The sequence below is a fragment of the Cynocephalus volans genome, chromosome 2 (assembly GCF_027409185.1).
Source record: "Cynocephalus volans isolate mCynVol1 chromosome 2, mCynVol1.pri, whole genome shotgun sequence".
Lineage (NCBI taxonomy): Eukaryota > Metazoa > Chordata > Mammalia > Dermoptera > Cynocephalidae > Cynocephalus > Cynocephalus volans.
The window spans coordinates 101,351,717-101,373,445 of NC_084461.1; the positions used below are offsets into that span (position 1 = coordinate 101,351,717).

Below are 21,729 nucleotides of genomic sequence, written 5' to 3' on the forward strand. Positions count from 1 at the left end.
AAGTTAGCACAGCATTACTTCTTTGCTAACTAAAGACAAAGAGATAATAATGTAAATAGAACAGTCTGAAAAAAGTGTTAAGCACTATCTATTCTTCAAGGTTATTAGGGAAGAAAATAAATGAGGTATACATATTTAGCTAATCTTAGATTTAATAAACTAGTAAATTATTTAGATAAAAAAGAATAATGTTACAAATTCAAACTCAAGTATTTTTGATTGTTGAGGTAGTAAATATTCTATCATCTGAAACTTCAGTGGCAAATAATACGTAAATTCAAGGTATTTTCCCTATTTGTTAAACATATATGCATATAAACATTCACTTCCTTCAGTAAACTGTAAGTGGACAAAATTAGAGAATAGATATTTTCCATATCCAACTTATCTGACTTGAAAATAATACAGGTTGAACATCCCTAATCCCAAAACCCCAAATCTGAAATGCAGCAAAATCTTAAACTTTTCGAGTGCCATGAAGCCACAAGGGGAAAGTTCCACACCTGACATCACGGGATGGGCTGCAGTCAAAACTCAGGTGCACAGAAGTTAATTCAGGTCCCCAGGAAAAAAAAAGAGCCTCCCAGCCACCTTCAGCTGCAATGTATCTTTTCCACCAAACAACCAGACTGTCCATATGGGTGAGTGAGATACTGACATCTTTGCTTTCTAATGGTTCTATGTATACAAACTTTGTTTCATGCACAAAATTATTATATGATATTGTGTAAAATTATCTTCAGGCTATGTGTATAAGGTGTATATGAAACATAAATGAATTTTGTGTTTAGACTTGGGTCCCATCCCAACACATCTCATTGTGTGTATGTGAATATTGTAAAAATTTAAAAAAATCTGAATCCAAAACACTTCTGGTTCCAAGCATTTCAGGTAAGGAATACTCAACCTGTACACACTTTCCAGCTTTCAACATATACACAAATTTCTTTCCTGATCTTACAATTGCGCACAACTCAACTTGTATTATTTGAGTGCTATTAGCTATATTCATTTATTATACAGGGACATTGGTTTAAGGAGAATGAAGAAATCAGATTCTCGGGCAGAAAATGAGAACTGAACAGTGATTTCATCATTGTAAAGTTAACTGTTATTTAGTATCACCTAATTCTAATATACGGCAAATCACTAACCAAAAGTGCATTCTGGGATTTAAGGGACATAAGTGTAGTTCTAGTCCTTCAATAAAATCATACCTTAGCTCCTGTTTGGACATTCCATTCAATTTATTGGAATGCTTTTTTGAAACTATGGCATTACAAATATAATACAGAATGAAGAAAGAGTTAAATCTCACTTCAAGCGATTACCAGTCTAATAATATCAGTAAAAACGGTACTTTTATTTATGGCATGAAATATATGTAAAACCTAAGGTTGTTTTTAAATTATTCTTTGAGTGCTTTTGAGATGGAAAATGCATTATGAACACTCAAAGATATTGCCAGGTTTACTCATCCATGTGACAGAATAACACCAGTTATACCATTGGGATTTAAGAATCATTAAGTGATAGGACTGAAAAAAGCAGTACGACTCAGTTGTCCTGTTATTTGTTAAATTCTTTCTGCTTGCTAATAAAATACTTAAACTATGAACATTCTCTTTAATAGTCTTCCAGTCTGTCAACATGCTTGCTCTCCTTGATGAATGCCAACTAGAAATTTGCAACAACAGTGTTTTCCCCTAAGGCAAAAGATAAAACCTGGCAAAGATGTAAAACCAAACAGCCAAACCCTTTCTGCAAGGTCGGCTGCCCTCTATTGGACTATATAAGGTATTCAGATGGTAGGTCAATGTAATTTTGTTTTACAAGAAGCTAACACAGTAGATATAAATGTAAATATCTCATTATCCCAAAGAAGCTGAAGTTTCCTGAATAAGTTTTAAAAAAAGAAAACAAAGAAGAAACCTTTAGTAAATTAACTTTTACGGTAAAAAAAAAAAAAAAAAAAAAAAAAAATCAGAGTGCTAATTCTACAAGTAAACAACTTCAGTAATTTTGAGAACCAATAATGAAGTTGGAGTCTTAGTTGCCTTTTCAACCTTGGAGGCAGATCTGGAGCAATTATAGTAGTAACAAGTAGGAGCAACGGGTGCACTCTAACGTCAATCTTTTATAACAATTTGTGTATTAATACAAATCGCATTTTTGTGAGTCCATCCACTCTATGGATGTTTGCTTACACATAAACATGGGTCACAGTAGATATATGAATAGATACATGAGTCATATCTGTTAAGTCTCTTGCCACAAGCACCAAAACTTTTCAGAGCTGGTTCCTCTGTGGAAATTCATTTAAAGTAGCAAGTTGTTCTTTTCTGTGGTTCATCCCCATGCCTGAGATTTGCAATAATGTAGGACCAGTTTACCATCACTGCCAAAACACTACAAAAAAAAAAAAAAAAAAAAGGCAATAAATTAAATTCAATTTTTGTTATTCTTAGATGAAACAAATTTTTAAAAAGTCATACACATTATAAATATCCTCAACACACATGTACACGTAAGTTACCTATGTTATAAGGCTATTTCTTTCAAAAGATGCCTGTTTCTATCAGACACATCAATGATCAAAAATATTTAATAAAACCTTAAGCATCTTAGACATCGATGGTTTTTTGCCCCTTCTCTATATCTCTGACCATAATGTACATATTTTCAGCTGTTTCCTAGTAGTAGTGCTAGTATGTATACTCTAAAATTGCCAAGAAACTGCAAGAATGTTCAAGTCACACTTATATAGTTTTTTCAGTTTCTTGGTGGCAGATCTGGATTATGGATTATACAATGTAGAATAAACTAGATGTAGATAAAAAAGGGAATATTATTTTCTGAGAATAGAAACAACATGACTGAAACATAATTCACTGATTCTAAATTTTATAATTTAATAAGATCCTACTATATTCAAGGTGTTAGATATATAACAGAACAAGAAAGTCATGTCTTCTTTCCCTTATAATTTAAGACTGGCTTGTCATCTCTTAAAGATGTGAATTAATGATCATACTATACACTCTAGTATGTGTACTATACAGATGTGCTTATTCCATTTAAAAAAAAGCAGTAACTTCTTACCTCATAGAGGGTTCCAACTTCCTGGTCTGGGGAAGGAGCAAAAGACTGATTTACGTAAATAAACTATAAGAAAGAAAAAAATAATGGAGATTCATTTTTAATAGTATACTGATTAACCTGCATTTTTCTGAGTTCCAATCAACCAGCTATTTCAAGTTCTTTCTCTTCAGAATTGGGGAAAGCTTCCCTAACCTCCTTCCCATTCTTATAAAATAGATAATTTAAAGAAATATTTATGAAGATCACATCTTTTCTCCAGAGGAATAAAAATATTTTTTGTTCCTAGAACAGTGGTTTCCAATTTTTTATGAGAAACTTTTAAATATTTTTTACACATAGCTTTTGAAGGCTTATTCAAGAAGTTACATTAAAAAAATTTCCCACTTACCCATAATTAAAGACAGAATTTCTCTTAACAAAATTTCACATACACAGCCAAAAATCAGTAAATCTAATAATATTCAAGATAGTGCATTTTTCTTGGGTCAATGTATGACATATGTGGTTAGTTTTGTTTTGGCCTTTACTAGCTTTGAAAACTGTCAATAGTACTGAACTTCGGGCTGGGTGCCACTACCACACAAAGTCACTTGCAGGCAAATGAAGTAAAAAAACACAATTGTCATTACAATCTTGTTCTTTAAAGGACTCACTGTTCAATGTTTCAAGTCAGTCTGTTTTTACTAAAATATTTCTAGTACTTAAAAATTCCTAAAGATACTGAGAACAAAAGGACACAGCATCAAAGTAGCTTTTGATAATTTTCTTTTTAGAAAACAAAATATTATTTGTGGGTAACATATTCAATTTTCCTTTTAATATCTATAATCAAATTCTGAGACTAAAATATCCTGGGCTTAACACAGACTTTAAAAAAAAATGTTATCAGAGGGGCTGGCCTGTTAGCTCAGTTGGTTAGAGCGCGGTGTTGATAACACCAAGGTCAAGGTTTCAGATCCCTGTACCAGCCAGCTGCCCCTAAAAATAATTAAAATCAAAAATCAAAAAATGGTATCAGAGCAGTCTGTTGATGGACACTATTTTGGTTACCAACTATAATGATAAATATTTCTTACGTTTTTCCCTTAGGCAATACAGTGTGGTGATTAAGTTTACAGACTCCATTCAGACATGGGTTTGAATCTTGGCTTTAAATACTAATGAAATCTCTCAGCCTTTTTCCTTATTTGTAAGATATAGAAAATAATAGTACCTATACCTTTTGGGGCCGCAGGAAAGCTAAAATGAGATGACACACACCGAGTATCAGTGCCTGGCATATGTACTCAATAGACATTATTGTTAAATTATTAAGAAACTGTTCATGCTTAAATATCAACTCTTGGTTAAGGGTAAAGTTGAGTAAAGTTCTAACATAAAATTTCAGAAATATAACTGAAAGCAGTGTGTATTTTTTTTAAAACTTAATTTTATTTTTATTATTTTGTTGTTGTTGTTATTCTCAGTCTTTTTAATAATGGCCAGTCTAACTGGTGTGAGATAATATTGCAATGTGGTTTTGATTTACATTTCTGATGATTAGAGATGCTGAGCATTTTTTCATGTACCTGTTGGCCATTTGTATGTCTTCCTTTAAAAAATGTCCAGTCATCTCCTTTGCCCATGTTTTAATTGCATTATTTTTTTTTACGGTATAATTGTTTGAGTTCTTTATATGTTCTGGGTATTAATCCCTTGTCAGATGTATAGTTTGCATCAGACAAGGGATTAATATTTAATTAAATATTTTCTCCCATTCTATAGTTGTCTTTCCGCTCTGTTGTTTCCTTTGCTGTGCCTTTTTTGTTTGATATAATCCCATTTGTTTATTCTTTCTTTTGTTGCTTGTGCTTTTGGGGTCTTATTCATAGTCTTTGCCCAGTCCTACTTCCTGGAGTGTTTCCCCTATGTTTTCCTTTAGTAACTTTACGGTTTCGGGTCTTATACTTAAGTCTTTAATCCACTTTGAGTTGATTTTGGTATACGGTGAGAGGTACAGGTTCAGTTTCATTCTTCTGCACGTGGGTGTTCAATATTCTCAGCACCATTTATTGAAGAGGCAGTCTTTTCTCCATTGTACGCTCCTATTGCCTTCGTCAAAGATCAGTTAGCTGTAAGTATGTGGATTGATTCATGGGTTTTCTAGATCAATGGAGTTACTTGTTTTAATGCATGATTTTGCTTTTAAGTCACAAGTCTTTCAGTTGATGTCTCGCTAGTTATTTTGGTCATTATAAAAAATTCTCTACTAGATTCCTCACAAAGGACTCACGGGAACAGTATTACCTGAATTCTTACACATTGCTAACAGATTGTGCCATGATTAAAAGTCAGTTTTGCATGATATAAAATCCTTATCTCACACTTTCTTTCCTTGAGTTTGCTACAGTTTGAATGTATCCCCCCAAAATACATGTGTTGTAAACTCAATCACCATTTTAACAGTGCTAACAGTGGACGTTTAAAAGATGATTTTAATGCCTTTATCCTGGGAGGAGATTGGTTTATCTCAGGAGCGGGTTCCTGACAAAAGGATAAGTTTGACCCGTTTTCTCTCAGTTTTTCATGCTTGTTTCTGCCTTCTGCTACTGGATGACCCTTGCAAGATGCCAGTGCCATGCTCTTAAGACTTCCCAGCCTCCAGAATTGTGAAGTAAATAAAGTTCTATTCTTTATAAGTTACCCAGACTATGGTATTCTATTATAGCAGCAAAAAATGGACTGAGACAAGTATATTTACTGTCAAAGTTTGATAACCTAATTTCCTTTCTGTTACAAGTCATGCCCTCTTTCCCACCCTAGATTTCCAAAGGATTTTTTTTTTTCTTTTAAGTCCAATAATTTTACCAGAACATGTCTTGGTATTCATTGTTCTGGGCTGATATTCGCAGGTACTTGCTATATTTTTTTAACATATATTTTTCAAATCTTTTTAAAAGATATTTCCTTTCAATTACAATTTTAAAGATGTTTTGATTTTCTTCTTCAGGGACTCCTGTTGAACATATATTTTTCAAATCTTTTTAAAAGATATTTCCTTTCAATTACAATTTTAAAGATGTTTTGATTTTCTTCTTCAGGGACTCCTGTTGTTCATGTTCACTCTCCTTTGTTCAGACTCAGCATCTGTCACTTTCTCTTGAATCTTAAAAAAGGTAAAAAAAAAAAAAACCCTTTTCTTTTTGACTTCAAATTTTTTTTTCTCCCTATTTTTAAGGTATTATCTATTACTTGCTCTTATGATGCTTCTAGTTTAGTCTATTTCTGAAATAATTTTTCCTTTATCTGCAATCATTAGGTCAACAGTACTGAGGCTGACATCTATTCTTTTCTCAAGCTTTGTCACTTAATTTCTTAGTATCACTAATGCTGATTTATGTTGTTCTTTTCACTTCTTGTATCATTTTTCTTAGCATCTATTAGCTCATTTTGAAATACAAAGTTACAATATTTGACCTGTTTTACAGATACAATTATTTGACATGATTTGTCTTTAGGAATTCTATTGTTTTTTTCTCTTTTTCTCTTGAAACACTGTATGGGATTTGACCTTGACACTTCCTGTTGCTTGTTTTTATGTGAAATTAGTTTTTCTCAACTTAGAATTAGATGAGTCAAGGTAGTTTTTCAAACTTCAAAAAGCTCCTTTTTGTACTGTTTCTAAGCAACTGGGTTCTGTTCACTTTTTTTTAAATTTAATTTTTATTTTTTTTAAAAGAAAATGTATTTTTATTAACTTTTTTTTTTTTTTTTTTTTTTTTACATTCTAGGATGATATTGCAGAGCAGTTAAGAGGGGGAAAGGAGGGAAGGAAATGTGATGGAAGGAGGAGAAAGGAGTGGGACTGAGGCCTCTGGCACCCCCCTCATTCCCACAGGGGAGACGGGGGGGGGGGGCTTCCAGCGGTAGCTTGGTCATTGCTGAGCCGGGTGCAGATTTAAAGGGGTGTGGCAAAAGACCTCGCCCCCCACCACCCCAGCTCAGGAACCCGGGGATCTTCTTGCTGTGCTTGGTGGTCATCACTGGGCTGGTTGCATGTGTTAGGGGGCCGTGACTGAGGCCCCAGGACCTCCACCACCCTGGCTCGGGAGAGCCCAAGGCACTTCCTGCCCGTGGCTTGGTGGCATTGCTGGGGTGGTTGTGCGTGTCAGATGGTGTGGCCGAGGTCCTCATCCCCCACACTGGAATGGTTGTGGGTGTCAGGGGCCAAAGCTGAGGCCCCCGACCCTCCCCCCTTACTGTCTTGGTAGCCAAGGGGACTTCCAGTCCTTCTAGGTGTTATTGGTGTTCCTTGGTGAAATGAGACCTTTACTAGTTAATATCAAACTTTGTCTCTGGTTGCGGGTACTTTGTTTTTTCTTTCAGTTCTGTTTAGGATTATTTGCTGTTCCCACCACTTAAACTCTGTGCTGGAACTAATTTGATGTCCTTTGCTTACTTCTAAAATGGGGGAACTTCCTACGGAGACCAGTACTTGAGCTGTGTGGTGTAGCTAAATTGCTGCTTTGCTACTGATTCCCTAGGGAAGGCTTTTTGTGCAGCTCAGGTTTTAATGCTTGACTCTGTAGGTACTTCTGGGTGTAGTGCAATCCGGTGTACCTGAGTTGTGCAGAAACTCTGGTCTGGGCCTAAGTCTTTTCATCAAACTGCACCCCATGCAGTTCTATATTCCTGACCAGTCTCCTCTGAGTGGTCCTATGCTGATTGGGGTACAGATCAGCTGTCCTTGCTGTGCCCCAGTGTTCCCCTGGTGGGCCTGTCTCCCCCACGGCCCGTGTTGCAAATACTTCCCATGGCACAGGCCGTGAGCAGGTCCCTTGCGATGACTCACCGGCCTCTGAGTGGCTCCTTGTTTTCAGTTGTTGTGGCTTCTCATTCCTATGTGAGTCCACAGGAACCCTTGTGGGCCTGGGGGCCACCAAGGCCCTCTTCTCCCCTGTTGCCTCCAAGCAACTTCATCTAAATGACACAGCTGCAACTTTTGCCAGTTCCTGCTTTGTGCACTCAGCAGCTCCAGCCTGGAAGCAACTAGGGCTCGAAATGGTCAGAGTGGTTTTTTCTTTCTCTCATTGGGGCTTCTCCCACCTTCATGCACTCTGTAGGTCTCTCCTCCTCTTCCCTTGAGCTCTAGCAGCCCCAGTTTGGCTGTTGTTGCTTTTTTATAATTGTAAATTGTTTGATTTGTGGAAGAGAGTGACACTAGGGACCATCTATTCTGCCATCTTGACTAGAACCCAGAAGACCAAATTTTCTGTTCTCCTCTACTTTGATCAGTTCTTTGTCTTTCCTTCCCTTCTCACATCTCCACCCTGCTCAATTTTCATTTCATTTTCCAAAGTTTCTGCTCGGCATGGGGTCCCATCCTGGAAAGGAGCCCTACTGAATCTATTTTGAGAGTCCCCAGGGGACAGACTGCTCAAGCCCCTTCAGTTCTCCTTAGTGCAGATATATTGTGATTACGTGCTATGAGAAAGGGCAAAGCCCCTCTCAGTTTCAGCTACTGTTCTTACATTGGCCCACTATGCTTTCCAGTGAGGACCTGTTAATTAGTTTGAGGTTCTCCTTTTCTCAGTGCTATTGCTTACTGCTTCTTTCAACAGAGACATTGATACCATGCAGGTCCTGCAGTTGGTGGTATGCTCCCATCAACTTGTGTTTTGTGGTTCATGAGGATACCTTGTCACCTACTTTTGTTATAAATACTAATTTTGGGTTTTTGGTTTTGCTATCTAGTTGACTAGATTTTTATGGAAATTCAGAGATTCAACTATGTCTTGATACCACTACTATCTTCCCAGAATTCTTAGCATTACTCTTTTTCTTCAACACTCATTTTGCTAAAATGATGTGGTGTACAGCTAGATAAAAGCCATAAGATGTGACTTCTAACTTAACCTAGGAAAGTGACAAAATAATTCTTCTTTTATGTTTCCTATTGCTTAAATGGGAAAGGATAATAAGATTCACTACAAAGGCTATAATTTGAACCATATATAATTGTTTTCATAGGTTAAAATGGTTGGTTTTTGGCAATTTTACATGGATCAATCTAACATACATTGATATCAATCAATTCCTTTCAGATTACTAGACATAGGCAATACAAAATTTCAAGACTAACATTAACACAGAACAGTATCATCTCATTTTTTCTATCTCTCTATATTTTTAAAACTAATGCCTTAAATTAGTTGGTACTACTCTGCTTTCCCACCTTACCAACTCATGTTACATCTTTAGCAGAGGTACAGCCTTTGTTCATTTCTCTAGTGTATGTCCTCATTCTCCTTGTGCAACTGTGACATCCCCCCTTTAATTAAACCCTAATTGGTACTCATAAAACAGATGTTTTTCTCACACTGATCACAAAGGAAGATCTTTGCCTGTAAAACTCAATTATTCCCACTACTTCTCCCCAACAACTAACTTTGGAGGGATCCCTGGCTCTATGCTATTCTTATCTCAAATAACTTGTAGTGATTAACCTATCATGCATTTACTTTAACACTGAAGTCCCTTTTCTTTTTTTTTTTTGTCTTTTTCGCGACTGGCACTCAGCCAGTGAGTGCACCAGCCAGTCTTATATAGAATCCGAACCCGCGGCGGGAGCGTCGCTGCGCTCCCAGCGCCGCGTTCTCCCGAGTGCGCCACGGGCTCGGCCCTGAAGTCCCTTTTCTGAGAACCATTTACAGCCAAACACTCAGATCAGGGTCGGTTTCTGGCTCCTCTTTAACAAAAAGAAATTCCAACACATGCCACTTCAATATCAGTTCACTCATTTTACCTGTTTTCACTCCTGTATTCATAAGCAAATACACCCCACCCCAATACTACCAAAAAAACAAAACAAAACAACCAGTGGCGTTTACAATATTAACCCTTACTACAACCACCACTATAAAATGCTTAATGTATACCATAAAAAAAAATAAGCATGTTTCTCAGTTCTTTCACAATACATGGCAAAGATACATTGCTTACCTCAAGAAGAATGAGGAAAAAAGCAAGCGTGAAAACTCCTGTATTAATGTGCAAAAAAATGCAATGTTCTATGATAGATTTTTCTGCATGGGTATTCACTGACTTCCCAAAGTAAACAACCAATACAGCAGGTAAAAAAAAAAATTAGGTCATACTGTAAAGCAAATCTAAAATTCATTTCATTTCAGGGCTCCCTAGAGGATTCTTTGATAAAGTTCATAAATTCCACAAACAAGAGATTAAAGGGCATAACAAAAGTAAAATATGTAGCTCCATATATATTCTTACATCAAATAGTTATTCATTGTTACCTAGGAACTATTACAAATTTTTATAGGAAAATGATCACCACTGATTTCATACCAACTGTTCTGAAGCCACAAGTTTAAGGAACTTTTTGATGAAGTCAATGAGTCCTTGGATGGTTCGGGTTCGCTCTACAGCCCACTTCTTTGTTTTCATAATAGGGGTGTCTCCCACAGCCTTTAGCAAGATGTCAACTGTAAATGAAAAATAAATGTACTGACAGTTACACTGAAACATCTAAAAAACTAGAAAACTTAAGTCTTTAACCTACATACAATTTGCATATTTATGATACTGAAGATACATCAGTGATGTAAAAATGTTACGATTCCTTTCTATTGTTTTTTTTCTTGATCCTACAATTTCTGCCCATGGGAGTAATCTTTAAAATGCATTTTGACATAGTTAGCAATTCCAAAGAGAAGAAATATAAATCATCAATACAGACATAAAACAACATTTAAGCTCACAAAAATAACAAAGTAAAATAACATCATGGCCCTTTTCACCTACCAAACTAGTACAGATTAGAGTAATAATGGGGTAAATAATACTACTGTTGATAATATAAAGTGGTATACCCTTTCTGGAAAGCAATATGGTAATACATATCCCAATACTTGAAGACATACTTTGACTCAATACTACTATTAGGAATCTAGTCTAAGAAATCATGAGATGTGTAAAGATTCACTTAGAATTTTACCTTCATTGAAGCTTTTATTTTTATAGAAAAAAACTGGGAAACCCAAATATCCAACAAGGATACTTAGAAGGGATTGATCAAATAAAGGATATTATACAAGTACTCTATGATAGAATTTATATAATGTTGTAAAGAGTACACACTCTAAGCCGTCTGGGTTCAAATCCTAACTCAGCCATTTGCTAGGTGTGTGTGTATATATATATATGGAAAAGCTTTTTAATCTCTCCATGGTATATATATGTGGATAAGCTTTTTAATCTCTCCATGCCAGTGTCTTCATTTGTAAAATAGGTATAACAGCATATACCTCATAGGGTTGTTGTGAGGATTAAATAAGTTAATATATTCTTAGAAAAGTATCTAGTACAGAACTCATACTTACTGAACCTTAAGATTATTAAGCAGTCATTAAAGAAACACATTGTAAAAGCGTAATTATCAACATAGGGAAGTTAGCAAATGTACCAAATACAAAACAGCATGTATGATATCTCAATGTCTTTAAAACCATCACAAGCACATATTCACATAAATAGGAAAGAAAATGCACAAAAATGTGATTTCTCAGTAGTGACATTACAGGCAGTTATTACTTGGTTTTACTTATGCTTTTTGTAACTACCAAATTTTCTACAATAAACTTTTTAATAAAGGAAAATAAGTTACTAAAAATGAAATACAACTACTAGGCGCCAAAAAGAAGTTTCAGAGAGAGAAATTATAAGGTTGCAATATTCCAAAATACAAATATGTAAACCCAAAGACTATGAATCTATCTCTTGAAGAAAGTTAGTTTTGCTTAAAAAAAAAAAAAAAAAAAAAAAGCAAGCAATATTGAAAAGCAAAATAGTGTACTGTTGCCCCCTAAAGCTAACTATTCTATTACATTCTTCTTACCCCATCCTTTGGTATTAAAAGTTGAGACCAATTAGGTCAGAGATCAATTTATTGAAGGTTATCCCTGTAATGAAGACACCTAGAACATATGATGCAGTTTACCTTCCTGCTAAAAAAGTACCTGACTATCCTAGCTAGCTCCAATTACTTTGAGAATAGGGATGAATTTGGAGATAAAGAGGATTCTGTTTAGCTCACCTTTCATACCTCCCTTCTCTGCTTCCTCAATCCCCTGGGACTATCAGTTGCAATTGGTCATTTCAAGAAAGTGAATCAGAAAATACCATGTAGTACAACATACTACTGAAGGAAGAAGAGCAGCAGTGCAAGAAACGAAAGAAAGAAAAGGAATTATTGTAATTATGGCTATACTCCTTTTTTAAAGTATAATTGTGATTGCTTGTAGTTCTGAATCCTGGTTACACATTAGAATCAACAGGGGGAGCATTTAAAAGAATACAGGTGTCCACATCAATTAAATCAAAATATTCTGGAAGCAGAGTGTATTAGTCTGTCTTTGTGTTGCTATAACAGAATACCCAAAACTGGGTAATTTATAAAGAAAAGAGGTTTATTTGGCTCACAATTCTGGGACAGATATATCTAGCACAAGCCTCAGATATATCTAGCACAAGCTTCTACTCATGGAGGAAACTGGCAGGCAGGCAGGCAGCCAGCGGGTGCAAGGAGAGGAAGCAAGAGAGGGAAATGAGGTGCCAGGCTCCTTTAAACAACCAGCTCTCATGGGAACTAACAGAACAAGAACTCCCTCACTAGGACCCAAGCATCTCCCAACACTGCCACACTGGGGATCAGATTTCAACAGGAACTTCTGGGAGACAAACTTGTCCAAACTATAGCATGGGCCTTGGTACTGGTATGTTCAAAAGCTCCCCCAGCTGATCCTAATTTCCAGTCAGGGCCAACAACCTTGGTCTGTTTCAATAACGTCTTTTCTTCTGTAGGTTAAACCAAAAATGGAACATAGGAAATACGCTTCTTCCAGCAGATTGTCCTCAAAAAAGGATGACAGTCCCAGGGTAGAAATTCAATAGCTAGAAACTAAGTTTTATATAGGAGAGGCAAACTCAAATGGGAACAGGAGCCAGAAAATGAAAATCCAATTTTCAAATGATGGCTCAAATTGTGTTTAAAAAAAATTGTGCAGATCAGAGAAAACATTCCCCTCAGGCAATATCTGGGGAGAAAGCCATTGTTTTTTAGCCTCTGTTTTACACAGCTATCACGAGGGTCAAGTAGTAAGCTTTAGACTAAGGCTGTTAGACCTTAAACCCTTTGAAAGTCAGCTCCTGCTTATGGTAAATTGGAAGGAAAAAAAATGCAACAAAAATTTGTAAAACCCATGGGATTCTTTTAAAGAAAGATTCCAGTGGCTATCTACACAATTAATCATAGTGCATAATGTGGAAATGACAGAACAAATTTCCCTCAGAACAAATTTCCCTCAAACGTAAAGGCAGTCTGATTTAAGAGGGGGAAGGGGCGTCAGTGCTGGGAGAAACAATTATTCTCTATGGCGGGAGGAATTGAAATCGGATGAAAAAGGCCATGAGATGACAGAGCAGAAAACATGCCTACCTCCACTTTAAGATCTGGAATGACAAAATTTGTGTAGGTACAAGGTCAACCTCTTCGAACTGAAGATTTTCATTTGCTGTTTCTTCATATGCAAATTTAACTCTACCTAGAGTGCTTCAGGACAAGAAAACTTAGGAATTTCTGTGTTTTACAAAGGCGAACTACTTCATACCGGGTAAAATTCCAGTTTTTTGGTTCAAGAAGTGAATTCACACTCAACTGGGGGCGGGGGGGGGAAACTCAGCAAACCAGTTAGAAGGCGTGAATTCTAACCCCGGCTTTGCCAGTGACCACCCCATCACCTTAAATCATTATTCAAATAACTCCTGTGTTGATTACTTGAAGCTATGAGACACCACTCAGCTCCCACCTTTAAAATGCTCGCAGTGTGGCCGACGCAAAGGAAGATCAGAATATAGTGTACACAGTACTGTGGCTGCCAAGTATCAGGCACTACACCGATAAGGCACCTAACCAAGGATATCTAGGTACGAAGGTGCGTCCAGAGATGGTTTTCTTGAGAGGCATTCACTCAAAGGTGCTGAAAATCGAAAAGAAAACTTCCTCTCTCCTGATTGCTCAAAATGCATATCTGGGACTGCCCTTCCTCTAAATTTTTATTCTTTACTGGCCGCCACCCCTAGTCGGACGCAAGCTAAACCTCCCGCCTCTCTGCCCAGAAACGACTGTCAAAATTACTTTTTTTCTTGGTGTCGCCGGCAGGTTCCTCCGTCCCAGGGGATACTGCAGCGGAAGAAGGAGGCTCCGGAGTGACTGTTTCTGGGGAGACGTCTGTCAGTCCTTCGCCGCCAGCAGCAGTTGAGGGAGGAAAGGGAAGTACAGACTCCGGTTCCTCCGCCATCTTTCTCGGTGGAGGCGAGGGCGGAAGTGGCGGTGAACGCGTGCAGTGGGCGGGCTTCACGCCGGGGAGCGTCGCAAAAGAGGTGTCTGAAAATGGGGACTCAACCCAGCACTGAAACTTGCCGGCTAGTCCTCCACTTTGTACCTGTCACGGACCCTTGACCTTTAATATTGCACCGAGTGTTAGTTACCCTACAGCATGACTCTTCGGCCATGGGCGACGTCCCCGTGCGCAGCCAAGGGCGCAGGCGCCGTTCAGACAAGTAGGCTCGGGCGTGGAAATGTTTCCGCTTCCCTGCACGCCAGCCCCACTCAAGCTCCGCCCCTCTCAGGCCCCGCCCAGCTACCCGGGAGCGCGCGAGGGAGGGGGCGGGTGGGGAAGGCTTGCAGACAAGATCTCAAGGTGAGGCTCACGCGCCCGCCCCCGCCCTGGCCCCCGTCACCCACCCGGTCGGCTCGGCTCAACCATGATCAAGGCGATTCTCATCTTCAACAACCACGGGAAGCCGCGGCTCTCCAAGTTCTACCAGCCCTACGTAAGTATCCAGATTCTGACGATCCGGGTGAGGGGGAGTCGTTGGCGACCGGCAGCGCCCAGCACGGCTTCCTCAGAACAACCCCCTCCGGCGCTCTGCGGCCGGTCTCGCGCCCGGGCCGCCCGCCTAGCGTTCCTGGGCTGTCAGCCTCTCGGTGGGTGGGAGCAAGGTGCCCACCTTCCCGCCCCGCTCCCAACCTCCGACGTGGCGCTGCACAGGCGGCTCCTCCGCCAGTCTGTGGACTGGGTGGTTTCCCGGCTTCGCGGGCGAGGCCCTCGCCGGTCGGGCAGCTGCAGCTCACCTGTCCCCAGGAGCCCTGCGCTTCTGCCCGGCGAGCCCACCCCGCGCTTTTGCTTTCCTGCCGCCCACCCGCGGCATCCGTTGGCCTCGGAGCAGGAAGACCGCACGGAGCTGGTCCTCGCAGCCCCACCTCCCTGACGCCCAGCCTTTCCAGGTGGACCTCTCTGTTCTACCGACAGATGGGCTCCTGTTTTTCAGTGTAATCCTCTCATAGCAGAGGAACTGCCCGCTCTGTACAGTCTCTCGTATATATTTCCATACGTGGTCGACTGCCCAGCGTGACTTTCAGGTGTCTCATTATTAAAAAGAAAGATAAGCGAGGACCTGACGTTTTTATCGGGCTTTTCCCCCAGTGGCTGTAAATTATTTACTCTTGAAATAATTGGCGACGATTGTAGTTGACCGATAACTGTGATTCTATACCTGAAAGTTAGGATTTCAACTTCTCGTTTGGCATTTTCCTACGTAAGGGAAATTGCCCTAACTTATAGTTTTTCTTTTACTTATGAAGAATAGTAATATTTGTAAAACTTCTATTTTAGAAGTAGTTATTATTGATAAATGCGGGAGGCTTTAAGGTAGTAAAGATAATCGAGAAAGGATCACAGACTTCTTTGTTTGTATGAAAACAAAATCTACCACTAGGTAAAACACTTAAAATTGGGTTCTCAGTGGTAGGATTAATGTGAGATATAACTATTGTGTTGCATTGGGGCATTTTGCTTACAGCCAGAAATGAATTTTCAATTCAGTATTGAAATTGTGCCAGCGCTAACACTTATATGCAGATAAGTCCCAGATGGAAATCATTCCTGCCATTAAAAATTAAATGTGAAAATGTCAGTTTGCCTAAAATTATAACACAGTCTGTGGAGGTGTTAGTTGAAATGAGAAATCTTGAGCTTATTCTTCATTTCCTTAAGTTGTTTTGCTTTTGCTAACGTTAAAGAATATTTTCTAATATTCCTGAGTGGTTTTAGTTTAGTTTAACTTAAATATTCATACTCCATTTAAGAATTATACATCATTCTTTAATCCGGGATAAAATTCTAGTTGATCCTTCTGAGTGAAGAAGATCCATTAACTTTACATTGTTACCCATTTGCTTAAAATATTGTACTAGCCTTTATTGAAGGAATCTTTTTTTTAGCCATTTTGCCAGGGCCGTTCGTTTGCAGTGTAGAAAAGATATATTGCCACTGTGAAACAATTCAAAAATTTATTTTTCCATATCTGAACTTAATAATTAAGCAGTATTCAAAATAGTAGGTTTCCTGGCTACTGATCTGTAGTATCAATATAACAACTCCTATGGTGTAGAATTTATCCATAGAAGAATAAATTTAATTTGGAAATTTAGAAATACATCTTTCTCTTGCCCAGTAGGAGGAACAGAAGTATCCTTTACCTTCACTTAGTAGGTAGCAGTGAAGGTTAATGTGGGAAGAGGTGGTTCTGGTGGCAGTGGCAACTCTGGTGGCATTTTCGGCTGTTGCATTAGTGACTGACCTAACGGGCAGGGAGCTAGAAGGTGTAAAAAGAAGAATCTAGTGATCACTTGACCATGTAGAAGTATGGTGCCAGAAGCTGTTTCTGTGTTTTAGTCTTGTGTAGATTGGGTTTTGACAATTGTGTGTTTATTTTTGTTTTCAAGCATATTTTAAGGTTATATTTGTTTCCTCTGCTAGACTGTAACCTATTTGAGGGTGGACATCTTTGTCATACATTTATTCTATGAGTTTGTCAACAAATATTTATTTCATGCCTACCCTGTGCAGGCATTGTTTTAAGATGTGAAGATGAACAGGTTTATTTACTTCTTCTACTCTGGATAGTGATAAATGCTGTGGAAAAAATAAAGCAGGGAATGGTAACAGGGATTGTGGGGATGACAGTTTAAAGTAGGGTAGTCAGGTAAATTCTCACTGAGAAGGTGACGTTTGAGCAAAGTCTCAAAGGAGGTAAGAAGGAAGAAAAGCATTCCATATAGAGAAAGCCACAAGTGCAAAGGCCCTGATGAAAAAATGCCTGTTTGAGGAACCTACTCTGTTTGAAAAACACCAAGAAGACTGGCATGGTAAGAGCAGACAATGTAAGAGGAGTAGCTGGAAATGATGTCCATTTGTATAGGGCGTCTGAATACATTCTATTCTCGCTGCCTGGAATGTCCTTCACTTCTTTTACAACGTGTCCAAATTCGACCTCTTGATTTAGGCCCAGATCAAACATTACCTAAGCATTCCCTGAAGGCTTTTATCTTGCTGAAAGACTCTTCTTGGTTCTTAAGATTTCGTTTTTTATCTTTATTATGGTACAGTATTCTGTTTCACAGCTTATAATTCCTTGGGGAATCCATCCTATAGAATCCTTGAAGAAAGGTATCTGGTTTTAGATATATTTGTGACATCCGCAGCAATCAGCACTGAGTCTTAAACATAGAAAACTCTCAATAAATCGTTGCTAAATGCATACATTTAGGATCTCCTAGCTTGGGATAGTTTAGGTTAGAATTGACTTCCTAACTTTCCTTCTAACTCTTAAAATTTAGTCCCTCATTGAAAAGAAATTTTAAGATTCAGTGCCTTTAGCACAGAAGTAAAGGTGGAATAGCTGTTACTTCAACTGTTTTAAATTGAAAGAAGTCTCCAAGAAGTATATATTCAGTAAGATTGACAGTTTTGAGTTTAATTTATCAAGCAATATCAGGGAGTGTGACTGGACTAACAGCTCTGTACCCTGACTGCATTGGGTTTTCCCTGACTGCATTGGATTTTCATTCTTTATTAATCCACCGTCATGATGTAGCGATTCATAAAGTTCATCTCTACCTTATAATAGTGCAGATTTCCATTTTATGCTATAATAGATTTTTAGATTTGATTGTGCCTCCAAACTTATGTGTGAGACATATGAAGTCACACTCCTATTTTATTAAACTGCAGTTTTGGTTCATTCTGCTAGAGTCAGACGTTTATAATTCAAGGGTGAACTCAGAACGCATCCCCTTTTATTTTTGCTTTTTATATCCTTGAGCTATGATTGCAGAAGTTCAAATGATTTTCTTGGTTTGTTTCTTTAAAGTGATGTTTAGCTACAGTAACTTGGCAACAATAACCTTTCGTCTTTTAATATTTGTCTGGCAATATTTGTGTATTACTGTAAATGACTAATGAGACTTATATTTCATAAACCAGGTATATTTTTACATAGCTATCAAATAAGAAAAAAAATTCTTGGGTTATGATTCCTGTGTTGTTAATGAACTATGGCACATCCTTTGATGAATCACTTTAATAAAGTAGAAATGTTTTTCTTTCATATGAATTTTCTTAGTTGTTTCCACAAATATAAAAGATTGTATGTGTATATGTGTGCACACATATACACCACATATACATAAAGTGCAAACAAGAAAATTATAAAACTTTAACAATGCATGCATTGCCTAAATTTTCTTGTAAACTGTATCTGATTATTAAGTTGTTTAGCAACCAAATGCAAGCCCTAGAAGGCACTCTGATTGTTCCTCCCTTTTTTGAAATTTTTAACATAAAAAATACAAAGTATTGAAAGTATGCATAACTTTTTTTTTCTTTTAAAAAATCCTTAACAAAGATTCATCCGTGTTCACTGGTATCTTTTTTTTTTTTTTAAAAAGATGACCAGTAAGGGGATCTTAACCCTTGACTTGGTGTTGTCAGCACCACGCTCACCCAGTGAGCTAACTGGCCATCCCTATATGGGATCTGAACCCGGGGCCTTGGTGTTATGAGCACCACACTCTCCGGAGTGAGCCACGGGCCGGCCCACTGATATCTTTTTTTTTAGTAACTATTAAGACAATGTAGCAGATAGAATAATTAAACTTATTTCTGTGGTCAAGATATAATTATCAACAGTTCTGAGTATTAGGCAGTTAACACATTAACACATAGTATTTTAGCTTTTTTGTGAAGAAGAAAATTCCAAATTATTTGTTTTTTTCTATATTGATTAGGATGTTTTTGGCTGCATAAATTGGGTTTTATGTAGCCTGAATCAAATTTGCTTAAAAGGAATTATGTTAGGGTACATAATAGGAAGTACAGAGTAGCAGATAGATTCCAAAATTATTTGGTTCAGCAAGTCAATGACTTGATCATAGATCCAGTTTCTTTCTCTTTCTCTGCTTTACTTTTCATAAAATTGGTATTATCCAAAGGCAGATTTCATCCTAGAAATCAGTGATAATCAGTTTAATCTAGAAAGAGACAGTGATCTGTTTCAGTAATCCTAGAATATGTCTTTCCCTTCAGTCTATTTAGACTTACACATGATCAATAATAGCTTACCCTAATCAGGATCCAACCTTGGAGCTGAGGATGAGGGTGGAAACACAGATAAAATTGATATTCTATTGGAAAGATGGAAGAGAGATGTGGATGTTGAGTAGGCAAACAAGGGTCCACTATTCCCTCTTTTTAAATTTTTTTTAAATTTTTATTTTTATTAACATATAGTTGACAAAAATTGTATATGTTTATGGTGTCCATATCTTTCAATATATGTATACATTGTGCAGTCGTTAAATAAAACTAATTAAAATATCTTTTTATTTGCTCATGTTTGCTCTGAATAGATATTATTTTTTATTCTCTGTAATTTTAGATTTCTTCCTAGGTTGTTACTATCAGGAACAATTCTTTGTAATATACAATCCTGAATATGTGCCACAATAGATCGTTGTTCAAGGTGTTCCTTCTATCAAAGGATCATTGAAAATTTTAAATTCTGATATGGTCTCAATTTTGTATGAAGTACGTTTAAGGACTTGCTTTTTAAAAATTAATATTGATTAAACCTGTTGAAAATTGAAATGTAAAGGAGGAAATAATGATTTTTGGTTTTGAGGGGAATGTTACAAATAGTATAATGTTCCTGGGCCTTTCTAAACAGAGGAAGACCACCTTGTAAAAGTCTGGTTTTAACCGCCTTTTAAAGGGTGGTTGTATTATGTTTCCTTAGCAGAGTCATTGATTGTTAAATCATTTATTGTTTTAAATGTTTCCTTTTTGTGATTATGTGGAAAATAGTTAAATATTAAGATCACTAAGGTCATGCTTGATTTTACCACACACTGATAATTATTAACATTTAGTGTATTGCCTCCAGTCTTTATTTTTCCTTCCAGAATGTCCCAATGAAGAGAATACATCTTTTAGACATTAATAATACATAATGAGTGCATTGAAGGTGGTCGTGGATTTATCAAACATTTGTGACTTTAAGATAAGCAAATATGTAATGTCCGGCGCTCTGTTAAAAAGACTTTAAGTACATTAATGTATGTTAATAGCACATTAACGATTTCCAAATATGTATTTTTTTCCTCTGTGTATGTCTTTCTCTTTTACAAAGTTGAACTCATATATGTCCCTAAATATATCAGGGTTCTTTCCTTTTCTGTTTCCAAAGGGAAATCTTTTTTGATTTTTCTTGGAAAATCAGTTCATTCTTGTCTTTAGCATTTTGTATTCATGGATTTTGGGTTTCTTCACTGCAGCTGCTAATCCAAGGTGATTCTAAGTTGTAGACCACCTAGAGGGGCCAGTCCCCCTCCAGCCTCTTGTTATATAAAACTCTCACATTAGGATCAATTATACTTGTTCTTTCCTTTACCATTCCGCGTTGTCAGCCTTCTCCTTTTCATATCCTTTAACCTGCACTATAGATAAACAACGTTCTTTACTGAAGGATCAGGCAACTCTTAGAAGGGTCTTGCGGTGTGAGAGGAATAAAGGTCAATTCTAGCTAACAGGTGTTTTCTCAAAACCCCAAGTGAAGGCACTTCTAAACTTAGGTTTTTGAGAGGAAGAGTGGCCTTTCTGGGTACTACTTGACCTTTCTCTCCATGTCACTCTCCTTTCTTTCCCTGCCCATATTTCTTCAACAAGTATTTATTTCTTGATTATATAGCCCTGTTCTAAGCACTGGTAATATAGTGATGAGTAAGACAGATGTTACCCTTGCCCTTCAAGTTTATGTTCTAGTGATAGGAGATAGAATATAAATTATAAAAGATTGTGATTGGTCTATGAAGAAAATGAAACACTGAAAGGGGATAAAGAATGATGGGGGGAGAGGCTATAGTAGATAGGATCATAGGGAAAGCCTCTTTGAGGACCTGGTGTCTGTGAAGAGAACTGAATAAGGTAAGGGAGAAATAGTTATGAGAACAACAGAGGAGAGAATATTTCAGACAGAGTTGTGGACCTACCTCAAATGAGTCCAAATTTGACGTGTTCAGGAATAGCAAGAAGGCAAGCTGAGTAATCACAGGAAAGAGTGGCAGGAGACGAGGTCAGAGAGAAAGATTATACCTGTATGCCACATCATGTCCCTTCTTCACATCTTTCTGTCTAATGATATCATCCCCAACATGCTGTCCACAAGAAGAGC

At 37.5% G+C, this 21,729-nt stretch overlaps 2 protein-coding genes across 3 annotated transcripts in view; one reads left to right on the forward strand and one right to left on the reverse strand.

The window, feature by feature from the left end:
- Positions 1-205: 205 nt before the first annotated feature.
- ATG12 (autophagy related 12) lies at positions 206-14,484 on the reverse strand. Its single transcript, XM_063086600.1, has 4 exons — positions 14,294-14,484; positions 10,447-10,583; positions 3,103-3,165; positions 206-2,409 (listed from the first exon to the last, which is right to left on the reverse strand). Exons 1-4 carry the CDS (start codon positions 14,454-14,456, stop codon positions 2,350-2,352), a joined length of 423 nt encoding a protein of 140 aa, XP_062942670.1. The 5' UTR covers positions 14,457-14,484; the 3' UTR covers positions 206-2,349.
- A 337-nt stretch (positions 14,485-14,821) lies between these two features.
- AP3S1 (adaptor related protein complex 3 subunit sigma 1) overlaps positions 14,822-21,729 on the forward strand; it is a 57,778-nt gene continuing 50,870 nt past the window's right edge. For both annotated transcript variants that reach the window (XM_063086868.1, XM_063086869.1), the window contains exon 1: positions 14,822-14,991. In XM_063086868.1, the coding sequence (XP_062942938.1) occupies positions 14,923-14,991 (69 nt within the window). In that variant the 5' untranslated portion in view covers positions 14,822-14,922. The remainder of the gene's footprint in view (positions 14,992-21,729) is intronic.